At 42.1% G+C, this 21,076-nt stretch overlaps 1 protein-coding gene across 2 annotated transcripts in view; it reads left to right on the top strand.

Annotated features, from left to right (window-relative positions):
* The window catches only part of IGF1R (insulin like growth factor 1 receptor), a 257,041-nt gene that overhangs the window by 27,058 nt on the left and 208,907 nt on the right, over window positions 1-21,076 (top strand). For both annotated transcript variants that reach the window (XM_014605993.3, XM_019477496.2), the window contains exon 2: window positions 14,181-14,726. In XM_014605993.3, the coding sequence (XP_014461479.1) occupies window positions 14,181-14,726 (546 nt within the window). The remainder of the gene's footprint in view (window positions 1-14,180; window positions 14,727-21,076) is intronic.

The following is a 21,076-nucleotide window of genomic DNA, read 5'->3' on the forward strand; positions in this document are numbered from 1 at the left end:
ATCCACGATGTTCTCCTTAGTGCAAATCTGGTGGTATCTGAGGGCTTGGCTGTATATCACAGTTTTCTTGGTGTGTTTAGGGGGATTGTTGGCTCTGTGGAGATACGTATGTTGGTCTATGGGTTTTTTGTATAACGCAGAGCTTGAAGTTGGGAGTCTTTCAGATAACCCAGGAGGCTGCTTGGATGGCCTGTAGCTTAACCATGTACTGACTCCATAAGAAGATGAATAAAATACAGTTATGTGCTACTGAGCTGAATTTGGGTTGTAGCTCCACTGCTCTTCAGGACAATAATATAGTGGATCCAGAGTTTCCCCTTACCTGGAGTAGTCCTAGTGGATCTGTTGGTAAATGAAGCTATGTAAAGGCTCAACCCTTCATCTCCGGTAACATCCATGCAGCTTGTAGATAGCAGCATCTTTGTCCACTTTTCTACAGCAGGATCTCAAGGCATGGTGCTTATATGCTAATAAAATATTTTAGTTTGGTAGCAGTTGCACCTTCTGGACAAGATAGTTCAGGCATGTTCAGTTCACTAATAAGCTAATCATTTCATCAGTCAGAAATGTGCATTCACCAGTGCATTATATATAGAGGTAGCATCTAAAGGCTGTACCTGGGGTTGGACCTCATTGTGCATAAACCTGAGCTGAAAAGCTTTTCAATCGTAGATGAGGAAGCAAAAAGTGTATTTCAGCGTCTGAAACTTCCTTAGCCTGACGAAGGGTTTTTGAACCCGAAAGCTTGCTTAATAACTATTCTCCAACTATTTGGGTTCGTCTAATAAAAGATATCAGATTCACGCAAGGAACCTTGTCTGCCTGTGTCCTTAGACCAACACGGCTACAACCTACACCCCTGCTTTCAGTGTCTTGAATACTTGAGACACCATTTTGCGTTACTTAAAAAAAAAAGTACGTGCTCTGACTTTTACATACAAATTTGCCTTCCTACAGGTTATTAACTTAGGGTGTAAAAAGCCACGAAGAGTAGACTTGTTGCTTAGACACATGGGCTGTGTCCAGACGAGTGCAGCCATGCAGTATGTGGTGCCACAGACTCATCCAGAGGCTTTAAAAAAAAAAATGCCTACAGAGGAAAAAAAACAAACGGTGGTGCATGCATGGGCAGCGTGTGCTGCTCAGAAGTGGAGCTGGGCTGCCCAGAGCTGCACTGTGGCTGCTGGCTATGCTCTCCATGGCAGAATCGCTGCTCCTGCAGCTCCAGAAGCCCCCAGGACCCCAGGTAAGGCTACTCTGGTCAGCCCAGTGCTGGCTCCAGTCTCCCCTACTGTCCCCGGGGTAACTTGCCATGCACCAGAGCGCCTGAGTCACAGGCGTTCCTCAGAGACACCTAGTGGCAGCGCAAGATGTGCCGCTGCTAGTTGTTCCCAGGGATCCAAACATCCACATCATGTGTGGATGTGGCCACAGTTCTCAAAATTTTTAGACTCAAGGCACTAGAAAATCCTAGCTCTTGGCTTTCACTCATTTCTTGACTGCAGAGAGATAATAGAGCAATTCTTTTTGACCTGTTGTGGGCTTTCTGAGTTCCTTGCAGCAGGAGTTTTTTGCACTGTGGATTACTATTTGAAATCTCTGGGTTTATCATGTGAAGAGTGTGTAGGTGTTTGTGTACCTAACAGTGCTAATATTGAGTGACACGTTACAGCACCCTTGAAAAGAACTTGTGGCACCCCTGGGTGCTGTGGCACATTGGTTAAGAATCACTGTCTTAGAAGATGTGCACTGATGGTATTACATTTCAGATTGAAAGCTCTTCCAGACTGTAAAACTCCGGAATTTCTCAGGTTGGCAAAACATAAGGATACTTCTGTTTGCCTTTCCCTCTTTACCTTGTATCTGAACACGAATGTCCCATACAGAATCTCTGGCACCCTGCTGCTCGTTGCCCAGGTTGCTTACATCTTTTTGCAGCCTGGCAAAATTAGGGTAGAAGACAGTAGCAGCCTGTGTACATGAGTATTTCTGTAGGCCTGGGACTGTTTTGATATAACACTGTAAGTATTCCAATTCATTTTTGGGGGGAGTTTATGCTGGGATGGACCTATTAGCATTGGAATAGTTGTGGTGGCTGAAATTTGATGTTCAACTCTAGACCAGCAGACCTCTCTTCAGTAGAAACCCTACATTCTGAGTCACATTGTCTTTTCTAGCCACCCATGTGTTTTACCCTGTCTGTAGAGGAATGTTAGCTCAGTATAGTTAGCTCAATCAAGTTACTTTGAAATGACTTGAAAGCTGCCTTAACACTTTTGGGGACACAATTTAATACCTTTTTAACTTGAAGCATTTTTTCACTTGTGCCCACATGACCTACTCTGATGACAAAATTTAAATTTGTTAAATCCAGTAGTCCCCAACCTGGGGACTATGGTGAATGCACAGTTGCTATAAAGGGGCTTGAGTCCTGGTAAACTGTGAATCTGAAAAAATGTCCTTTCCTGTGTAGTCAGATACTTGTTAAGATCTTTAGCCTTGTGGAAATTATTCAGTGCAAATTTTAGTTCAGATGGTCAACCCGTGTGTTTCCTCAGGCAAGAAGAGATGCAGCTAAGGTTAGTGGTCAAGTCATTGGTATGATTAGGAACAATCAGATTTGGTCTCTAAATTGTCTGTGGATTACTGGGGATCTAAATATAGCTCCAATTGATTTTTTTATTAAGCCCTGTTTATGACCATTAAAAGATCAATTTAGTTGTATATTACAGTAGCCTGCTGGAAGTTTTCTTTTAATGAAGTCAAAATGGTCTGGCCTGGTTGACAGGTCTAGGTTTAAAGAACATTCAAGGAAGGCGGGTTTCCTAGATTAGTACAGGATGGCAGCTCAGCAGGCAGCTAAAAGCATAATAAAGTCTTCATAAATGTGGGTTACTGAGCCCAGCCACATGATGATTTTCATTCTGCAAGATTTGGCTGCCTACTGCAACCTAATTGTACATCCCATAGGTTACTGTCAGCCAGTTGCTGAGTCACTTGGATGTGTAGACAACTGTTAAAAAAACCAAAAAAAACCCCCATACACACAACCTTTTTTTAAAAGGTGGAGAAGAATGGTCCCCCAGAGAGACAATTTCTGTTAAGCTCTATTGTCATCACAGATTGTAAAACATAAATTCTCTGTTATAAACAGCTTGTAATTTTCAGTCTTACATTTTTGCTTTAGCAGGCATTAGGCTGAAACTACTGGCATACAACTCAAACATGATTATCACAGTTAAAAAAATGCTCTTGTATGTATTGATCATAATATGCCACCTACTCGCTAGTGCTTTGCGTCTTCCACAGAGTGGCACTCTCCTATTTTTCTTTTTGGTGCTGTCAGACAGGGTAAGGAGCAGCCCAAAGGCTTTACATTTTTTTGCCTTCTTTCCTGCAAAAAGCATTAATGTGCCCTGAGGAGCCAAGCTCTTACTCACTTTCTTGCACAGAATTTGTTTTGTTTGTTTTAGATTCTGCAGCTCTTTTATGAGCTGGCTTAGTGTTGACTCTGTATTCATGGCAGAGTTTTGCTAGGATCTACTTTACCTGTTGCTCTTAATTACACAAACAACTTTTTAACCAGACATTGGTGCTTTTAACCCAGGGTAGGTAGCCAACAGGTAAAAGACTGCATATTGCTTTCACTCGCTTTGCAGCGAGAACACGGGCTGATCCACTGGAGTGACGTTGCGCCAGTACATTCCTAGAGTCCTCTCTATTTGTCCTGCAGGCAGACATGTTCTCTCAATCTGCTGGGAAGGAAATAGTTGTTTAGCCCACTGCAGCCTGGAGAACCACAGGATATGGTCTCAAAGGTTCTAGTGATGGGCATAGATAGCTGCAACAGCAATGAAGGTCCTAAGTCAGATAGGGCTTTGTAGGGGGTGTGCTTACTTGCTGGCTAGGCCAGCCCAACTCTCTGTCATTCAGGCTAAATCTGTAGCAGAGGCACGCCCCTTGTTAGCCTGGGCTTTACTCACTGAATTGGATCAATTCCTGTCTAGACAGTCATGGGTTTAGGTACCAATACATCTCAGTTCCTTGGGACTACCCTGTTAGCAGAGAATGAAATACCAACAAGTGAACATGGGGGACTAAAGAAAACAGGAGAATCAATGTAGAGAAGGTAAAATGACAGTGGGGAGTTGAATTGCTATAGAAGCCAGGAGAGCCAAGAGAGAGCTTGAAATTTATAGACAGCATGTTGTATTTGCAGTCGATAATAGTGAAAAAGCCAAACTGGGTTTGAAGCACATGTGCTAAATCCTTGCAGTGTGGGCCAGAGTAGTGTGATAGTCTTTTTCTGTGTGGCTTTGAACGAATTGGACATTCTCTGTGACAGCTGGACTTAATACAGGAAGCATATAGAGTGGCCGTGAGAGAAAAAAGATTAAAGCAAAATAAGAGTTTGGCTAAAGGTTGTACAGACAATATGAAAACCTGTGAAGTGTATGAAGATGAGGGGAACGCTTTCCTCTTTAGCTATGGATGCTCTTTCACACTTTCTTGCCCTGCTAGCAGAGGGAGAAGACCTGGGAACAGTACATGGAATAAAGTAGACAAGAAATGTCAAGCCATGTTTTCTAGCTATAAAATGTTAAACTGCAGAAAAATCTTTTATTCTCTCCTCATTTGTAAGAATGCAGTTGCTTAGTTAGCTTTGTCCCAGAATTGGGCTTGTTAAATACAGCAGGTTCCCAGATATAAACAGGAATATTTTCAAGACTTAAATTCAAATGCAAACAGGTTTTTGTTTGGATTTAAATTTTCCCTTCGGCATTTGCAAGCCAAACATGGTAGCATTGTGGCTGTGCCAGAGATCCTGAAGTTGAAATTAAGTAGAAAATGTACTTAACAAAAGCGAGAGTGATTCATTTTTTCCAGACCAAGGGGCTATTTTTCTTCTTTTTGCCTGAGTTGTTAGAGTAATACAACCAGAAAATCTTACAAATCTGAAGAACTGCTAGGCATGCAGGCAAGGAAGGGATGGTCCCAGAACTGTGGTCAGGGTACAAGCTTAGGCCTTGACACCTGTTTTCTCTCCTCTGCCCCATTGCAGATTTTCCCCTTGGTCGGGGACAAGTGAGTCTCCAGTTTGTAATCTGAGCAGCATCCCTTTTCAAAAACAGATTTATTACAGTGCTTACCACCTTGCACAGGGGCCAGGCAGTGGGGCTGGGGAGTGACCAGGCAGGGAGAGCATGAGCCTGCCCTTAATCTTCTTATCTCTTCACCTTTCCTGTGGCACCCATCAAAGGATCTTGTGGCATCCCAGGATGCCTGGAGCCCCTAGCTGAGAGTCACTGCTTTATGCAAAGTTTTTCTATCCTTTGATGGCAGCCTGAACTTGAAACAGCACTGGTAGGGACATGATGCTGTCTGCACCTCTGAATAACTACTGCCCCCCTTCCTTCTTAACCCAGCCAGAGTCCTCCAGTTTTCATTCGTCTACTTTTTGTGGGGCTTTGCCTATTCTGGTCCAGACCAGTTTAGTAGGTTCACTAGGAACTGAGGAAGAAATGATCAGTTGTTATTTCTGACACTGTCCCTTTACAACTCAAAAGTGTTTGAAGGGTGTCTGTCTTGAACCACTCCAGTCTTGCCTGCCTGTGCTCTAGATGGCTTTGTATTATTGCATTCCCCTAACGTAGCCATAGAACAGACATAGCAATAATTGGGCCAATGGATGATACGCTGCTCCAGATCCATCATATAAGGTGCGCATATCTGTCTCCCTTGGGAAAGAGAAAAGAGCTCTGGAGATAACTGACTTAGGACGCTGCAGATCTTTGAGGCAGGCGCTGCTGGACAACAGCCATGTTCTGTAGCTGCTGTGGACCAATTTGTTTTTTAATAAGAACCTGCCACGGATTAAAGCTAAAGGCATCTGATGAAGTAAGTGGCTCTTTAGGGAATAAATAACAAAACACTGTTTAGAAAATATGCTAATCTCCTAGACAGACACATGGCTCAAAGTTGGCATTGCTGTAGGATGATGCCTAGTCATCTTCTTTAGTGCAGTTTGGGTGGAGAGGAGAGCAGTTTTGCCTTCATCACATTTTGTTGGACCAACTGTTAGTTGACAGGGAATTAGCAATATCTGCCTAGAAAGACCATCTTCATTTATCTGATGGCAGAGCGCTCAGAAAAGACGACTATTTGAGACTTTCCCTGTTGCTGGCTGTTTGTCGTGGGCAGGTTGCTTCGCTTCGCTTGGCTGTCTTTTTGGCCAAATCTTTCTTTTTTTCTCTCTCTCTCTGCTCCTCTGACCACTTGTTGGGGAAAATGGTCAGGATTACATTTAACTGTGTCCAAATAGTCTAGCAAGATGCTAACTACTGTTTGCTGTCAGCACATGGTAGGTATTGGTGTGGGTATGGATTGGGTGGCCTCATGCCTTTTTTTTGGTGAAGCTTCCAAATCCCCTCAGGATACAGGCTTCTCTTCCCTTCTCCATCCGTGGGGAATGTGAGTACCTTTTGAGTTCTTCTGCTGGGAAGTGCTCTCTAAGAACCAGGCATTTTGATTCTTAGGTGTTTTGCTTGGGAGTGTTTTTCCACTCAGGATCCAGCACTCTCTCAGTTGCTGATAAAACAGTTCCTTAAAAATACATCTGAAGTGATGGTGCAAATGAAATAGGGTCTGATTTCCAGATTACTGCTTAGCTTTTTGGGTTGAATAAGAGCACTGCCTGTGTTGGTCACTTCTGTTTTGGGACAGAATTTCATGTGTGGTCCTGATGTATTATGAGAGGGCTTCTTCCTCATGAATGCCTGTGCCACGTGCCCTTTGGTGCGCAGCGGGTTACACTGGATGGAGTAGGAGAGGCTGGGGCCAGCAGTGGGCTGCCCGCAGCAGCCTTACCCCAGGGCCCTGGGGGTCTCCTGGGGCTGCAGCAGCACCAGTTCTGCCACTTGAAGCCTGGCCGGCAGCCAGAGCGTGGCTTTGGACGGTCAGGCCCTGGCTCTGGGTGGTGTTTGCTGACCCTGTGCGTGCAGCTTTTTTGCATGTTGTTTTTTTTTTTTTTTGACCCCGGGATCTCCTGGGGTCAAAACCCCCCTCCCCTGCCCATGCTGCTGTCTTGCAGAACGGAGAATTTCTGGATGTGTGGTACTTGGAGCTGCAGACATGTCTGCTGCGCCCCATACTGCATGGCTGTGCTTGCCTGGAAGCGGCCAGTGTGTGACGGGAATAGCATAGGGATACCTCTTAAAGGTGTGAAAATCATGAATATCTTTGGGAATACAACTATGTTTTATTCTACAACTTTTTTTCTTGTAGACAATATGTTGAGAAGGGAGAGAAAGAAGCCAGTGAGAAGAAATTTAAAATGAGATGAGTTGTTCCTTTGAAAAACACTTTGTTCCTGTAAAACTTTCTAAAGGGAGTAACTGGAAGGAACATAGAACTGGAAAGTAAAACTGACAGCAGTGAACTGATTCCAGGTTTCTTTAGGGGAAACGCCGCCTTCTCATGTAAAAACCCATGTACATGTTTTCATACTTATTGGTCCCAAGTAGGCGGTCATTTGCATGGAGAAGGACCCCTTTTGTGTCAGTCATCTTATAATTTACTTTCCTCCATCACTCGGTAAAACTATTAAACCCATAGTCAATGAAGTGATTTAAATACATGGTAGGCGTGTATGAGGGAGTTCAAAATTTCATTTGTAAAAGGCAAGAGATGATGTGTAATAGGATTAAGAATTTATTGCATGAAATAGAGCCTTGTTACACTTTATTCTGTGAGGCGCACAAACGTTGATCGGCGTTAGTACTAGTTTGGAATTTGGAGTTGTTGCACCTTTAGTCTAGAAAACCTTCTCTGACTGTCCCCCACCACAGCTGTGAGTTGCCACTAGAGGCCTGGTGAGCCAGGACAGGCTTCTATCCCTGCTCTATGGGCAGGGGTGTGAGGGATCCTGGGATACTGGAGGACTTCAGTTTGAGCAGCACATCTGTGAGGAGTGGCTGTACTTTAATGGAACAGGAGCTGGTAGTGCAGATTAGAGATAATCCTGCCCTGCAGTGGTATAACTTCAAACCCAGTAATGAGTGCATACCATTTTAACGTGTTAATATGCAGACAGCCCAGGGTTTAGGAGCTCTAGGAGCGACTCAAAATTACCATAATCCATAGTCAGCAAGGAGTAAGGAACTCAGTTAATATATTTAATCAAACTGATATTGGGAACAAACCTCCTTTGGATAGGGCAGAATACATGTTTAATGAAGAAAGATAGGATTTTTTTTTTCTTTTGGGTAATTTGCCTATTAGTATTTCCTAAAAAATGTAACTGCACTGGAAAATATGATTAGGTTGCTTGACATGCTAAGGTTCAAAGACTACAGAAAGTTTTGGAGACTTTATACATAAGGAGAGAATGTTTCTTGATTTCTTTCCCCCTTTGTCCAGAAGTCATAAATGTAGCTGACTGAAACCTGCTCTTTTTAATTTTACATGCTTGAACTAGTGCATAAAATGAGCAGATAAATTTTATCAAATTTCCTGGTAGTTCAGGACCCAGCAGATCACCTGTTCTGACTTTCTTCATTGCAGACAATTACATTTCATTCAGTTATTCCTGGTTTAACCGAACAACCTATTTGATTAAAACATATTATCTAGAAAGATATATCTGACCTTGATCTGAAGACTCAGAGATATGGCAAATGCCGTGCTGCTCTGCAGTTGTTTTTCCCAATCGTAATTGTCTTGAGTTAATTATGCTTTGGTCTCAGGGCTGAAAAGAAGGTTGGGAAGTTGTGGCCACAAAGGAGAAAGGTTTGGAAAATCAAATGAAGTGAAATTTTAATGTATCGCATGAGTGTCGCCTTATCAGTTACTTTATTGATTGTAATGCGTCCCAAAGGGCCTGATTGAAAGGAGCGGTATTAACATGTGATGCCCAGCAGGCGGTAGGTAAACCCAAAAACATTGTTTAATTCCGAATTGGAGGAAATGCTTTAACTGTACTAGCCATGAAGCATATGTGAGTCATTCTAGGTAAATGAGAAATGTATATGAGTGAGCCAACAAAGAAAGTGCATTATGTACTTCAGTATACTTTGCAAAGGGCTTCGGTGTGTGTCTGCCTGAGATACCGATTGATATTTTGAATCCATGTACATGTTCCTTAAAATGTGATCCAAAGAAAACTCAGGATGGCTGAACTTGAAATTGTAGTAGGCTTTCAACTCTGATTTAATTTGTTTTTCATCAAATCCCTTTCAGGGCAGCAGACAAAAATGAGCAAAAGATGTTGTGTTGTGATGTAATTAAGTTTCATGGACACTGTGAACTTTTCAAAAGAAACGAGGGAGCAAGACAGAACATTGGCGAAACTTAAAGATGGGTTTTGTCCAGCTTAAGGGGATGAATGGTATTTTTTTTGCCTTTATCTAGCAGAGGTGGAACTTTCCAAATGTCAATATGAATGAAGGGGCCTGTCCTATTTCATGTCCAGTCCTCTGCAGTTCTCATTAAGTTACGTTATGTAGAACTAAACAGACATAATAGATAGCATACTAATAGGCCAGTTCTTAAATCAAGAATGTCAGCAGCACACTCATCTGTAAGCAATTTTTAACATTAGAACACATTGGATTCAATCTTTTTCCATATTAAAGGGATGATGTTTTATAATTGAGGCAAGCTTATATTTTTCCATAAAGTTCTGATCTCCTGTTCATTTATAAAAGCACTAAATATCTAAAATAAAGTAACTTCCAAGCTGAGATGAACATAAAACTAAAACCAAAATGATTCCTAAACCCTAGTGTCAGAACAGACCCATGTACAGCTCTGTACTGCTTTCATGAAGGTTTGCTGCCATTTCTCTTACAAATTGTTCTTCGGGGTATTATAACTCAGCTGGTCTTTAAACCCATCACTCTGGAGCCAGGCCTACAAAATGTCAGTGCAAGTGCAAATTTTATTTCTTTAACAAAATAAGGGGTTTGGAGCAGTTGAGCGTTCTAAAATTCTGTCATATTAAATATACTCTGCTCCTTTTGCTGTAGTATACCAGTAGTTGTGGTGTTTTTGTACCAGTAGGGAGAGACAAAAAACTAAACCAATTTAATAGGAAACGCGTATCATTTTGTACTTTGCTTTTCTTTCCGTAGGAGGAGCAGCCTATCTGGGCATTACAACATTGTTCCCATTTTTGTCAGATAGGCTCTTTTTTGGGTGAGATGTTTCTTGTCTCTTTTGGGTTTTCCTTAAAAGGAAACTTCAGCAGTTGGTTTGTAAGACCACGGATTGAGAATCTGATTATGAAAAGAATGTCTGTTGGGGTGGTTAGGGCTTTCCCCTATAATCTTGGGATGCTACTCAGTGGAGTAGTATTTCTGCCTCTGTGTGACGTATCACTTTTCCTGGCTTCGATTTCTTTCGCTCCCCCCTTCTTTGGCTGCTGAAAGCAGGCGATGCCAGTCTTATTAATGTTTGCTCCTCTTTGCCTTTATCTTTCATTGGTTAGTGCCATAGTACTTATTCTAAGGATGATTGTCCGGTTGCCTAAATCAGGTTGTGGTAACACTGGAGACACTGTTTCCATGCAGTTGTTTTAGAAGACCAGGTGTGCCTTCTTGCTTTACTATATTATTTTAACTGGCTTCTGGAAAGATTTTCTTGTTAATGTATGGACAAAGTTGCATGTTAAGTAGACCATACTAAATCTGTGAAATGTTAAGTAGTGTTAAACTTAGACTGTGCTATGAGCGGTTGCGTGTTGAGGGTTCATACTGTTTCTTGCCTGCACCGCTCTGACTTGCTACTACAGGGCTGGCAAGCAGAGGTGTGGCTAGGAGTGAGCTAGTTGTGGGCTCTGTCCTCCTTTGGGTGGTGGAGAGGGTGTGGAGAGCGGTGCATCCTGTGATGATGAAGGACTGCAGATTGTTCACTTTATCTCTCTGGAACAGCCTGAAGTTACCCTAGCATGAGCTGGGTAGCAGAGCCCAGGGTTAACCTGAAGTTAAACCTGAAGTGGTATAACTTTTGAGGTGCTCAGAGGGCATTTAGCATGAGTTGACAAGCTTTAATATGCCAGTGCTTATGTTTTAAGTGCCCTTAGCATGGCATAAGTGTAACATGTAAGTTTACCCTATGCCTTGAAACTGGTACTTGATTTTAAAACCCTCTCCTCATTACATGCCTAAAACAAGAGTGGTTGGAATGCAAAGCCCCATGAGGAACAGCTGAGGGGACTAGGGAGACGTGTAGTTTGGGGAAAAGGGGATGAAGGGGGAGAGAGGATTGCAGTTTTCAAACAGTTGAAATCCTATCATAAAGAAGAGTGAGAAAAATTGTTCTTCCTTGTCACAGTGGGCAGGACAATAAGGCAATGGATATAAACTACACATGAGGAGTGAGCGATCAAATTTCAGGAAAAATCTTCCTAGCCATAGAAGTGGAAGGACACTAGAAGAAGCTGCACTGAAGTTGTGGAATCCTTTTTATTTAAGGTTTTTTCAAGAAGAAATTGGATAGGCATCTTTCTCTGGTAGTTTAAGATGAATCCTGCATCTCTGCAGAAAGGGAGACTAGACCCTGGAGACTGCTTCCAACCTTACGATTCATCAAAAACTCCAGTGATAGAAGTAGGCTGTGTTGCTATTTTCCTGCATCCCCAAAAGAGATCCCCACAAAGTTTGATATTTTTTATATTGTCCATGATACGTAGATTAACTGTGGCTTGTTTCTTGGGATGTTACCTTTTGAGTCCTTGCTGGATATTAAGATTGCTATGGTTTTAGCATGTTCATATTCCAACTCCTTTGTTAGCCTTTTGTGACCATCTTAATCCAGTGTTGTGGGACAGACAGAATGTCTTTCTATTGCTAAAACAATTCATGAACCTTTGGACAATTTAGCTGGGAGTTCTTCACTAGTTGTGTTTAGAGCTAGCTGCTTGAAGAGAAGAGGATAGCATGAAAGTAATTAAGTGTAATATGTATAACATAAGAATAACGTGTCCGCCAGGCTGGATCCCAGTGCGAGTTACTGATATAACTGTCATTTTACTTTAGCTCCTTATTTACAAGGGTGTTTCAGAAAGTAATATCAGTTTTGAAATAAAACCATTTTGTGTGTGGTGAGTGGGGAAACCACACAGCAGCGGGGAACACTGAGGGTGCCATTGTTTAATGCACCCGTTGCTTACAATGATGTAGAAAAGTGATGTGGTCCAGTAAAGGATCATTACACACAGCATGGTCTTATTTGGAAGTTGACTTTTACTTTCTGAAACACCCTCATATATTGCCACATTCATTTGAGTCTTTGGGAATCGTGGGACCCCTGCCAGTTGGTGAATGAAAAGGTCCCCTGTAAATTATGACCCAGAGTCTTTGGGGAATTGTAGTCGTAATTGTAAGGGACCTCAAGGATCATCTGATCCAGCCCCCTACATGAATGAAGCATCCTCTGTCTTCAGCCGTTACAGAGCGATACTTATCCAGCCTCTTTTTGAAACCCTTGAGTGAAAGAGATTGCATTACTTCCCTGGGCACTTCCACTGTCCTGCTGTTTTAACAATCAGAAAATTTTCCTCATATTTAATGTTAAATCTGCCTTCCTGCAGTTTAAGCCCGTTGCTTTATGTCCTGCCCTCTGCTTGGGGCATCCTTTTCCACGGGTCCCATAAAAGGCTAATTTTGTCGTGATATCCTGCAAGAATAGAATAGCCCGAAAGAATATCCTTGCACTTTGGCTTGGTGCTGTGGTGTTTCAGAGAGGGCCATGTATGTATCGTTTTACACTTATACATCACTGCTTATGTAGTCAGTTATTACACTAGTTAATAGATTCTTTCAGAGATGTATGTTCCAGTCTTTTTGAAAGCTTATGGTAGCATTGACTTAAATCAGCTTAAAAAAAAAGTCAGGCTTCTTTGCTGATGCTTTCTATCTCTTGGTGGAAATTCCGGCAAATTTATGTTGGTTGCAAAGATGTTTTTTCCCTCTCCTCTCCCCTCCATATAGTGGATTTTTCTCTTTCTGCTGACAGTTGATGTAGGAAGAGTACATGGGGTTTAGCCTAGTGTTTTCAAGGGAAAATCCTGCTTGTGACTGTAAATAAGTCTGTTTATGTTGCATTTCTTAGAATTTCAGGAACTACACGTTGATGCCAAAATTAGTGAAACTTACTTCACTGGAGTAGATGCAAACAGGATCTCCATATGTCAATGATGAGCCTGAATATTTTCATTTCCTTTTGCTTTCAGGAGAGGAAATCCTGAGTATTTTGTATTTTTGTATTGTTAATCTATTGTAAGTGTTTATTCTGGTATTGGGCCAAAGCGTGGCTTGAGAGCATGGGAAAGTAGTGCGATTTGGGGAGTTAAAAGTATGGAGTTGGATAGTCTCTGTCCTCCATTGCTTTTTTGTCTTTAAGTTAATATCTTGAAGGTTAACATTTTATATTTAGGTGTCATACTTTTGTTAAACCCTTTGGGAATCATGTGATTTGAGGCCCGTATCAGTCAGTGCATAAAAAAAGTCCTGTCTAAGTTATAGCGCGGAGCCTTTGGGCGTCTTTACGCGTGGTCGGAGGGGGGGAGGGGCTTTAATTTAGAGCAGCTTCCAGGAGTCAATCTAAGTTAAAGTGCCTGCAGCATCTCATCTATTCAGCATCCCGCGCTTCAAAATGGCAGCGGGAGCACTTTAAAGCTTGTTTGAGCTTGAGTTAAAGCACCCCCACTGCCATTTTGAAGCGTGGGGACACTGAATACATGAGATGCCGATGCTGCTGGAGCATGCTAATTAATTGTGCTGATTTAATTGAGTCTGCTCTGATGCGCTGTAATTACAGCGCCCCCTTTGAACCCCTGTGCAAAGAGCTTCAGTCTCATTTTTTGATTGAATTTAGACTTGCTTTCAGCAGCAGTAATAAGGCATCAGTTTCCTTCCTGATGTAAGATGGGTATGTCTGCAGCATTGCACTCCTGCATGCAGTAGTAAACAATCAGTTAAACAAGGTAAATGAATGTGAAGTACTCGTTATGCTTATCCTCCGTTTTTAAGATTTCACCTTAATTTAGGAGCTAAAACTTTGTCAAAGTATTCAGTCCAAGCTCATTTTGGAATTCATTCTAGATTTTTGTAAAGGTTTAAAAAGCTCATGTACTAAATCTCCCTCTTCTTCCTTCCTTCCCCATCCCATTGTCTTTTCAGTTTGTGGGCCAAATGTTGACATTCGCAATGATATCCATGAGCTGAGGCGTCTTGAGAACTGCACAGTTGTTGAGGGTTTCCTGCAGATCCTGCTCATCTCCAAGGCAGACGACTACCGCAACTTCCGCTTCCCAAAGCTCACCATGATCACCGACTACTTGCTGCTGTTCCGTGTGGCAGGCTTGGAGAGCCTCAGCGATCTCTTTCCCAACCTCACGGTCATCCGTGGGAGGAACCTCTTCTACAACTATGCCTTGGTTATCTTTGAGATGACAAACCTCAAAGAAATTGGGCTTCACAACCTGAGGAACATCACCCGAGGGGCCATTCGGATTGAGAAGAACTCTGACCTGTGTTACCTCTCCACGGTGGACTGGTCTCTGATCCTAGACGCAGTGTCCAACAACTACATTGTTGGGAATAAGCCTCCAAAGGAGTGTGGGGACTTGTGTCCAGGGACGATGGAAGAGAAACCATTGTGTGAGAAGACATCCATTAACAATGAGTACAACTATCGCTGCTGGACCACCAACCACTGCCAGAAAAGTAAGAATTTGAATAGGTTGCTGAATTCAAATGCTTTATATGCCTTTTTATATAAAGCAAGCTATTTCTTTCCTTATGTGGCTTCATTTTGGACTTTCTGGTAGTGCAAGCTTTTGTTTTGGGGTTGCATGCTCTACATGGCGAGTATATTGATGGGTAAGATGAGGTTAGAATGACCTGTTGGTTGGGGAAGAAAATAACCAAAGTACATGTTTTTTTGGCTATTTTCATGTGTGAAAGAAAGATTCTGACTCTGGGGTGTTCAGTGGTTTAATAAGATTGGAGGAAGGAAGAGCAACTGGCCAAAATAGCTAGTTCCATCAGCCAGGAGGCACCAGCGCTGCTCTGTGTCCTGAGTCTCTGTGGCTTTCCTCAGAGTCCTGCCAAATAAGGGAGGCTGTTATAACCAACTTTTTCCGGAGTGTTCATTTCTCAGAACATTTGTTTTTCAGATGGTGTCTTTTGGATGATACTTGTATCCAGGACCGAAGTGCTGCCAGTGGTCCCAAGTTGAGAAACAAAATGGGAGGGTATGGGGAAAGGAGAGGGAGAGGTACCGTAGACCTAGAAAGGGAGACACGAGTCAAAACACTGTTGGGCAAAGTACAGGAGAGGGGGAGAACAAACTATTGCTCCTTCTGGCTATATCTTGAGGTTCATGGCCTAGGCTGAAAACCTGCTGAAGTTGATGGGATGTTCACTGCTTTCAGTGCTCCTACATTTCCCATCAGGATTACCTACTGAGCCTTCTGTGAATAATCACCACCACTGAATTCTAAGAGTCTGTTCTTGTGTCTACATACAACTTTCACTGCTTTGAAATATCCCCAAAATTACTTATCCCATGTTAAAGTCCCTTTGGGAATTTTGGAAAATCTTAAGGCTCAAACCTCCCTTTTTAAAAACTATATTAAAGAAAATAATTTTCCTCCCTATGGAAAATCCTTTTTCTTTTGCCTAGTGGGTTCAACCTTAGGTTGCTGATACTATCAAATAATAATAGCACTCTCTTGTCTTCAATGATTTTTACTTTGTAGTATATAACTAAACAATTGAACCAAAGTTGAATCTTCCCTTGCCCTTGTGTGGAAGAGAGAATGAACGTAAATTGTGTATTGACAGGAATAAATGATCCACAGGCAGAAATAACAGAACAACGGGCTGTGTAGTCCCTGTGGTATTCCAAATGTGACATTTGCTGCAGGTTCCTCTACTGATTAATTGATTGAAAACCTTCAGCAACAGCCACTGAAGCATATTCTATACTGTGCTGGCTAGACGCATGATCCTTTGATTTTTAATGCAAATATGTAAGTTTCTGTATTAATGTTGTTAAAATAATCTAGTAAAATAGACGTTTTCTTAGTAAGTTTAAAATCTCATGAAGGTGGACCTTGACTATGCACAGTTACTGCTGAGGAGCTCACGAAAACATTGAGAGGGGTGTGTAGTTTCTTTTTCTAAACCCCAGAAGCTGAAATTCAGAGTGCCATGGAAACGTTTTCCCTTTCCATAATTCTCTCTAACATATTGCTCAAACAAGCTCCTGATAGCTTGGGATCCTTCTGTCTGCCTGGCGAATGGGATGCTTTGTGTGGGACGCATTTCACTGACAGGGAGAGAGAAAATGAAACCTTTTGAAGTCCTAGAATGTCTGGTCGGTCAGCTTTGGGCAACTGATGTGAAAAAGAGAAATCTCTACTTCCCCAGCTCCCTGAAGCTCACAGTAAAAGCCAGGGCTTTTGGAAGGAAGTATCTGGGTTTAACAATGGCCTCTATCTTGCAAGCACTGGACGTGCTGAACTGAACTGAACTTACATGACTGGTCTCTCCATGACTTCAGTGGGACTGCTTGTTTAAATGGGATTATGCCTGGGTCTTAAGTGCTTGCAGAGTTGGGGCTATAGATAGAAACCTCATTTACCATTGAACTGGTCTGTTTTGCTCCTGTGAGCTTTCTTTCACTAAAGATAATTAGTTTAAGTATTTTCTTCTGTAAATAAGTCAATGTTCACATTATCTGAAGTTTTAAATAGTCGGTGAGAGAAAATTAATGTGCTGGCTAAGTGAAATTATACTTATCTTCTCGTGAGTGTGTTCTTATCTGTTATGGCAGGGTTTATCTCTCTTTTGATAGCAGGTACAGACAAAAATGAACTGCTAAACTTGGTCTCTTTGCACTTCTTAAAAATAGAGTAAACAAGCTCATGGTTTACTCAAATAACCATGATTGCACTGTAAGCTTTGAGTCCATCCTGTAACTTGATGAAAGCAGAGCCCAGCCATATTGCTAGGACTTAATTATAGAGACTGATCACTGGGAGGAGCAGTTCCTAAAGTTCACTTCAACTTAACTCAGGATTTCAAGGGACAATACCAGAGCTTGAGAGCGACTCTAAAAGAAGCTTAGAAAAACTAACAAACTTGGAGGCTGCGGGCCTCTGTTTTGGTGCAACCACTTTGAGTGATCCACCAAGCTCAACAAATACCGCCAGTGTAAAATTTAAGCGTGTTGCATTAAAATTTTGTTCCAGAAAATGCCTTTAAAAAGGCATGATGAGACCCTGTTATCTCGGTGACCTTTTTGTAGGTACTGAGGTGGATTTAAAAAAAAACCCAAAACCCCAATGAAAAAAGGAAAAAACAGAGAACCCCCTCAAGTGCCAGGATAGAACAACTCAGTCTGGAACAGGCTCAAGATAGGTTTGTTCCTTACAAATTACCCATGGTAAAAATGGTTCTGAAGGTCAAATCATGCCTTTGTGAAACCTGTGCCCATAGTGATTCAGAAGCTTTGAACAGTTTGGACGCATCCAGACGAGCATGGACATTTGGTTCCCTGGGGACAAGTAGTGGTGGTGCACCTTGTGCTGCTGTTGCTTGGTCCTGGGGAACACCCATGCTATATGTGCTTTGGTGCATGGCAAGTTACCCTGGGTGGGGTAGGGGAGGCTGGGGCCAACACTTGGCTCGCCCCCAGCAGCCTTACCTGGGGTCCTGGGCAGGCCTCCTGGGGCTGCAGCAGTGGCGATTCTGTCGTGCGGAGCCTGGCTGGTAGCGTGGCTTTGGGCGACCCGACTCTGCTTTTGAGCAGTGAGCTGCCTGTGTGCGCGCTGCTCTACTTCTCCCCCTCACCTTTTGCAGGTTTTTTTGACCCCTGGGGGTAAAAAAAAATCTCACAGGAAAAAAAGCGGAGCAGTGCATGCATGGGCAGCACTCTTTTGCAGTGCGGAGAACATCTAAATGTGTGGTATGTGACGCCGCAGACATGTTTGCGGTGCTGTGTGTTGCATGGCCGTGCTGGTCTGCATACAGCCTTTGGAACCTTAAAAAAAATAAAATTCTGTGTATTCCATTTGGCTCCCTGTTATTTGCTGACCCAAAGGAAACGACACAGGAGTCAAGATCAAGTAAAGTTACTTGAATTTTCCTGAAATCACTTGTTCCAACTTTGAATTTATATCAGAAATAGATCTGTTGAATAAGAAGATGCCATATTTACATAGGGAGATCAAGGAGACCAGGTGGATAATATTTTTATTCCACATTGTTTTTCTGTTTTACCTTTCTATGCGGTGGTAAGTAAGTGAGGGAGGTGGTGGTGGAGTGGTGGAGAAGATTGGTGGCTTAGGAGCTGGTAAGGTAGAGAAGAGAGAACTCAGCTGAGTACATGAATAAATCCTAGGATTGTTGGTTGTAGCTGTGTTGGCCTAAGGACATAGGCAGACCAAGGTTGTTTGGGTAGATGTGATTATCTTCTTTTATTAGACCAAGTAAATGTTATTGGCTATAAATGTTACATAAATAAATCAATCCTAGTAGTTTGACAAAGAGCAAGGAACTTGGAAGTGTGTTTTCTGTTAATCATAAGTCATGACCTACAAGGAAGAGGGTTTCAATTTGTCAGCAGTCCATCTAGAAGAGTAGCACTGCCCTTTCTGAAGAAAAACAAAGTATAAATGTTCAATTGTTTAAGAGGAAGCTTTTCTGTTTATCCTACTTGATTGTTGGAACACATTAGCAATGAAATCCTTATCTGGAAAGAGCTCTACTGTACAGAAGTACAAAAGAACGTTTTAAAAAAAGGCTAGTAGCTTAAGTATCTGAATGTTTTTACTCTGCGCTTTACCCTTTAAGAAAGGCACCACAAGGTCACAGTGTTTTCTGGAGTTTGCACTCTGATAGGTGAAGATCACAATTTCTGACATTTCAGTTGTGCACCATAGCAATATTAAGCTAGAAATGTTATACGTCTGATGCACTTAACTTGTTATCTTTGAATTTTTTTGTTGGTTGCAGCTCTATAGAAGGGAGCGTGCATTAAATCCCTCAATTATGCTTTATTGAAGATCTGAGCGAGGATAAAGTTGGTAGGTAGAGGCTGTGTGGGAACACTCAGTGCTTTTTGCAGGCTGCCGTCTGTTTAATTTTGCCATTGAGTAGAACACAGTTTTTGTTTCCTCTTCTTTCTTTCTCACTAACAAAGGAAAAGGCCTTTGCTTCCTTCGATATAACTTGCACAGAAACTATGTTAGAGGTGGGAAGGAGGTAGCATGGGTAACTGTTCTGTGTTTCAGAGAGGCAGAGGCACTGGTTGACATTTTTATAACAGAGCAAAACCAAAAAATGGCATTTAAAAAAAAAAGTGTTTCAGTATGAAAGTTTCGTTTTGTAGCCCATGACTCGTGTCTAGTCTGTGTTCCTTTCCCTTTCAGTCCCCAAGTCAGGAAATCTTAGCTCGTTTGCTTCAGTTCCCAGCAAACTACTGCATTGTCTACACTGGTGTCATCTCTGATTTTTACACCTACCTGCCTTCTGGGGTGGAAGGTGTGCTGCCTTCATCTCCTTTTGGCAGCAGATTCAGACAGTGACTTTTTTCCAGGTATGAGTGAAGTGTTCAGGTTGTTTTCAGCAGCTGGCAGGGGTGGAATGAGACATGGAATACGAAAAGCAAATTTGGAAGTGATCGCAAGGAAGGTCATGTCTAAATACAATAAAAAAGTTTCCTGTGGAGCATCACATTTATTTGTGACTTCTAGCTCATGCCAAGGACTACATAAGTGTGGTTTAGTACCAGTGCTGATATTGGCTAAAATCACTCTCTTGTTTCTCGCTAAATAGATACATAGCACAAGCTTTTGGTTACTTCATAGGGTATAAATCTATCCTGCTTCCTGCTTGTTGAAAGCAAGCCAGTATTTAGACTCTGCCCTAGTTCAAAACTTTGTTAAACCTCCATCCATCTAGCAATACAACTTTATGGCAACTTCTCTTTCCTTGGCCCATGACCTCCAGTGAACAGGAACACAGTGCTTTTTGATGTTGAACCCTTAAATTTTTAGAGATGGCAATCTTTGTGTATAAGGTGGTTTGGCCATTGGACTTCTTGAGTCAACTAAAACTTACTAAAACTGGAATGGGAAACTGCACATGTAGAAGAAACACTTAGAGCAGGCTTTTATTGACAAATATATTGTTTGGTATGTTAAAAAATTTTTCCCCCCATCATTGTGTACAGCACTGAGAATGTGGGGTTGATGGAAGGGAAGAAGAAGCCTCTTCTGTATCAGTTGAAATAGTACCCACCTTTGTAACAGAATAGCCTTTTTTTTCTTTTGTCATTGGCTTCCAAAATGGATAAGGCCTTAATAGGCCTTGAGGAATCCAGAACTTGGTTCTTCCACTGTTTTCTTAGTAGGGAATCGCATGGAGGCAGACATTTGTCATCAGGAGACAGTGAGTGTGTGTGTGTTTGTACAGTTAATTTCATTTCTCTCTTGTCTTTCATCTGAGCACTAACCTAGCCTCTCAACACCCCTGTGGAGTCAGTGAGGGTGTTTTTTGCAAATGTACAATGGTTGTGGACTGAGGTCCAGGGAATTTGAGTATTTTGCTCAAGCTAGTGGGAAGTTTATAAGAACTGGGATTTTATCCTCCTAACATGCAGTCTTGTACCACCCTCCTTGAAGAGTAGCAGTGCCATAGCACTGTGCTTCTTGTGCCAGTTGAAGTTCTGCCTGGAATTTTTTACAGTTGTCCCTCTTAACAGGTTCTATCTTCTGAAATATCAAAATGGGTATACAGGCATTTGTACTGAAACTGCATCAGATGAGATGTGGTGGCATTAGGAACAGCTGTCCGTCTTTTCACTGGGATCTGCACTATTACAGCAAGATTGAATCAAAATTAAAAATCCCCTCCCATGCTGGTTCTTTTTTTGGTTTCCATCTCTGTGTAGCTAAATTTTATACTAATAGGAAATATGGGTAACATAAAAAGTCCATGGGCTCTTAGATGGCAGCATGAGACACGAATTCTGGCCTTTTTTCTAGACTAGGGGTTGTCACTTG

The sequence above is a fragment of the Alligator mississippiensis genome, chromosome 11 (assembly GCF_030867095.1).
Source record: "Alligator mississippiensis isolate rAllMis1 chromosome 11, rAllMis1, whole genome shotgun sequence".
NCBI classification, from domain to species: Eukaryota; Metazoa; Chordata; order Crocodylia; family Alligatoridae; genus Alligator; species Alligator mississippiensis.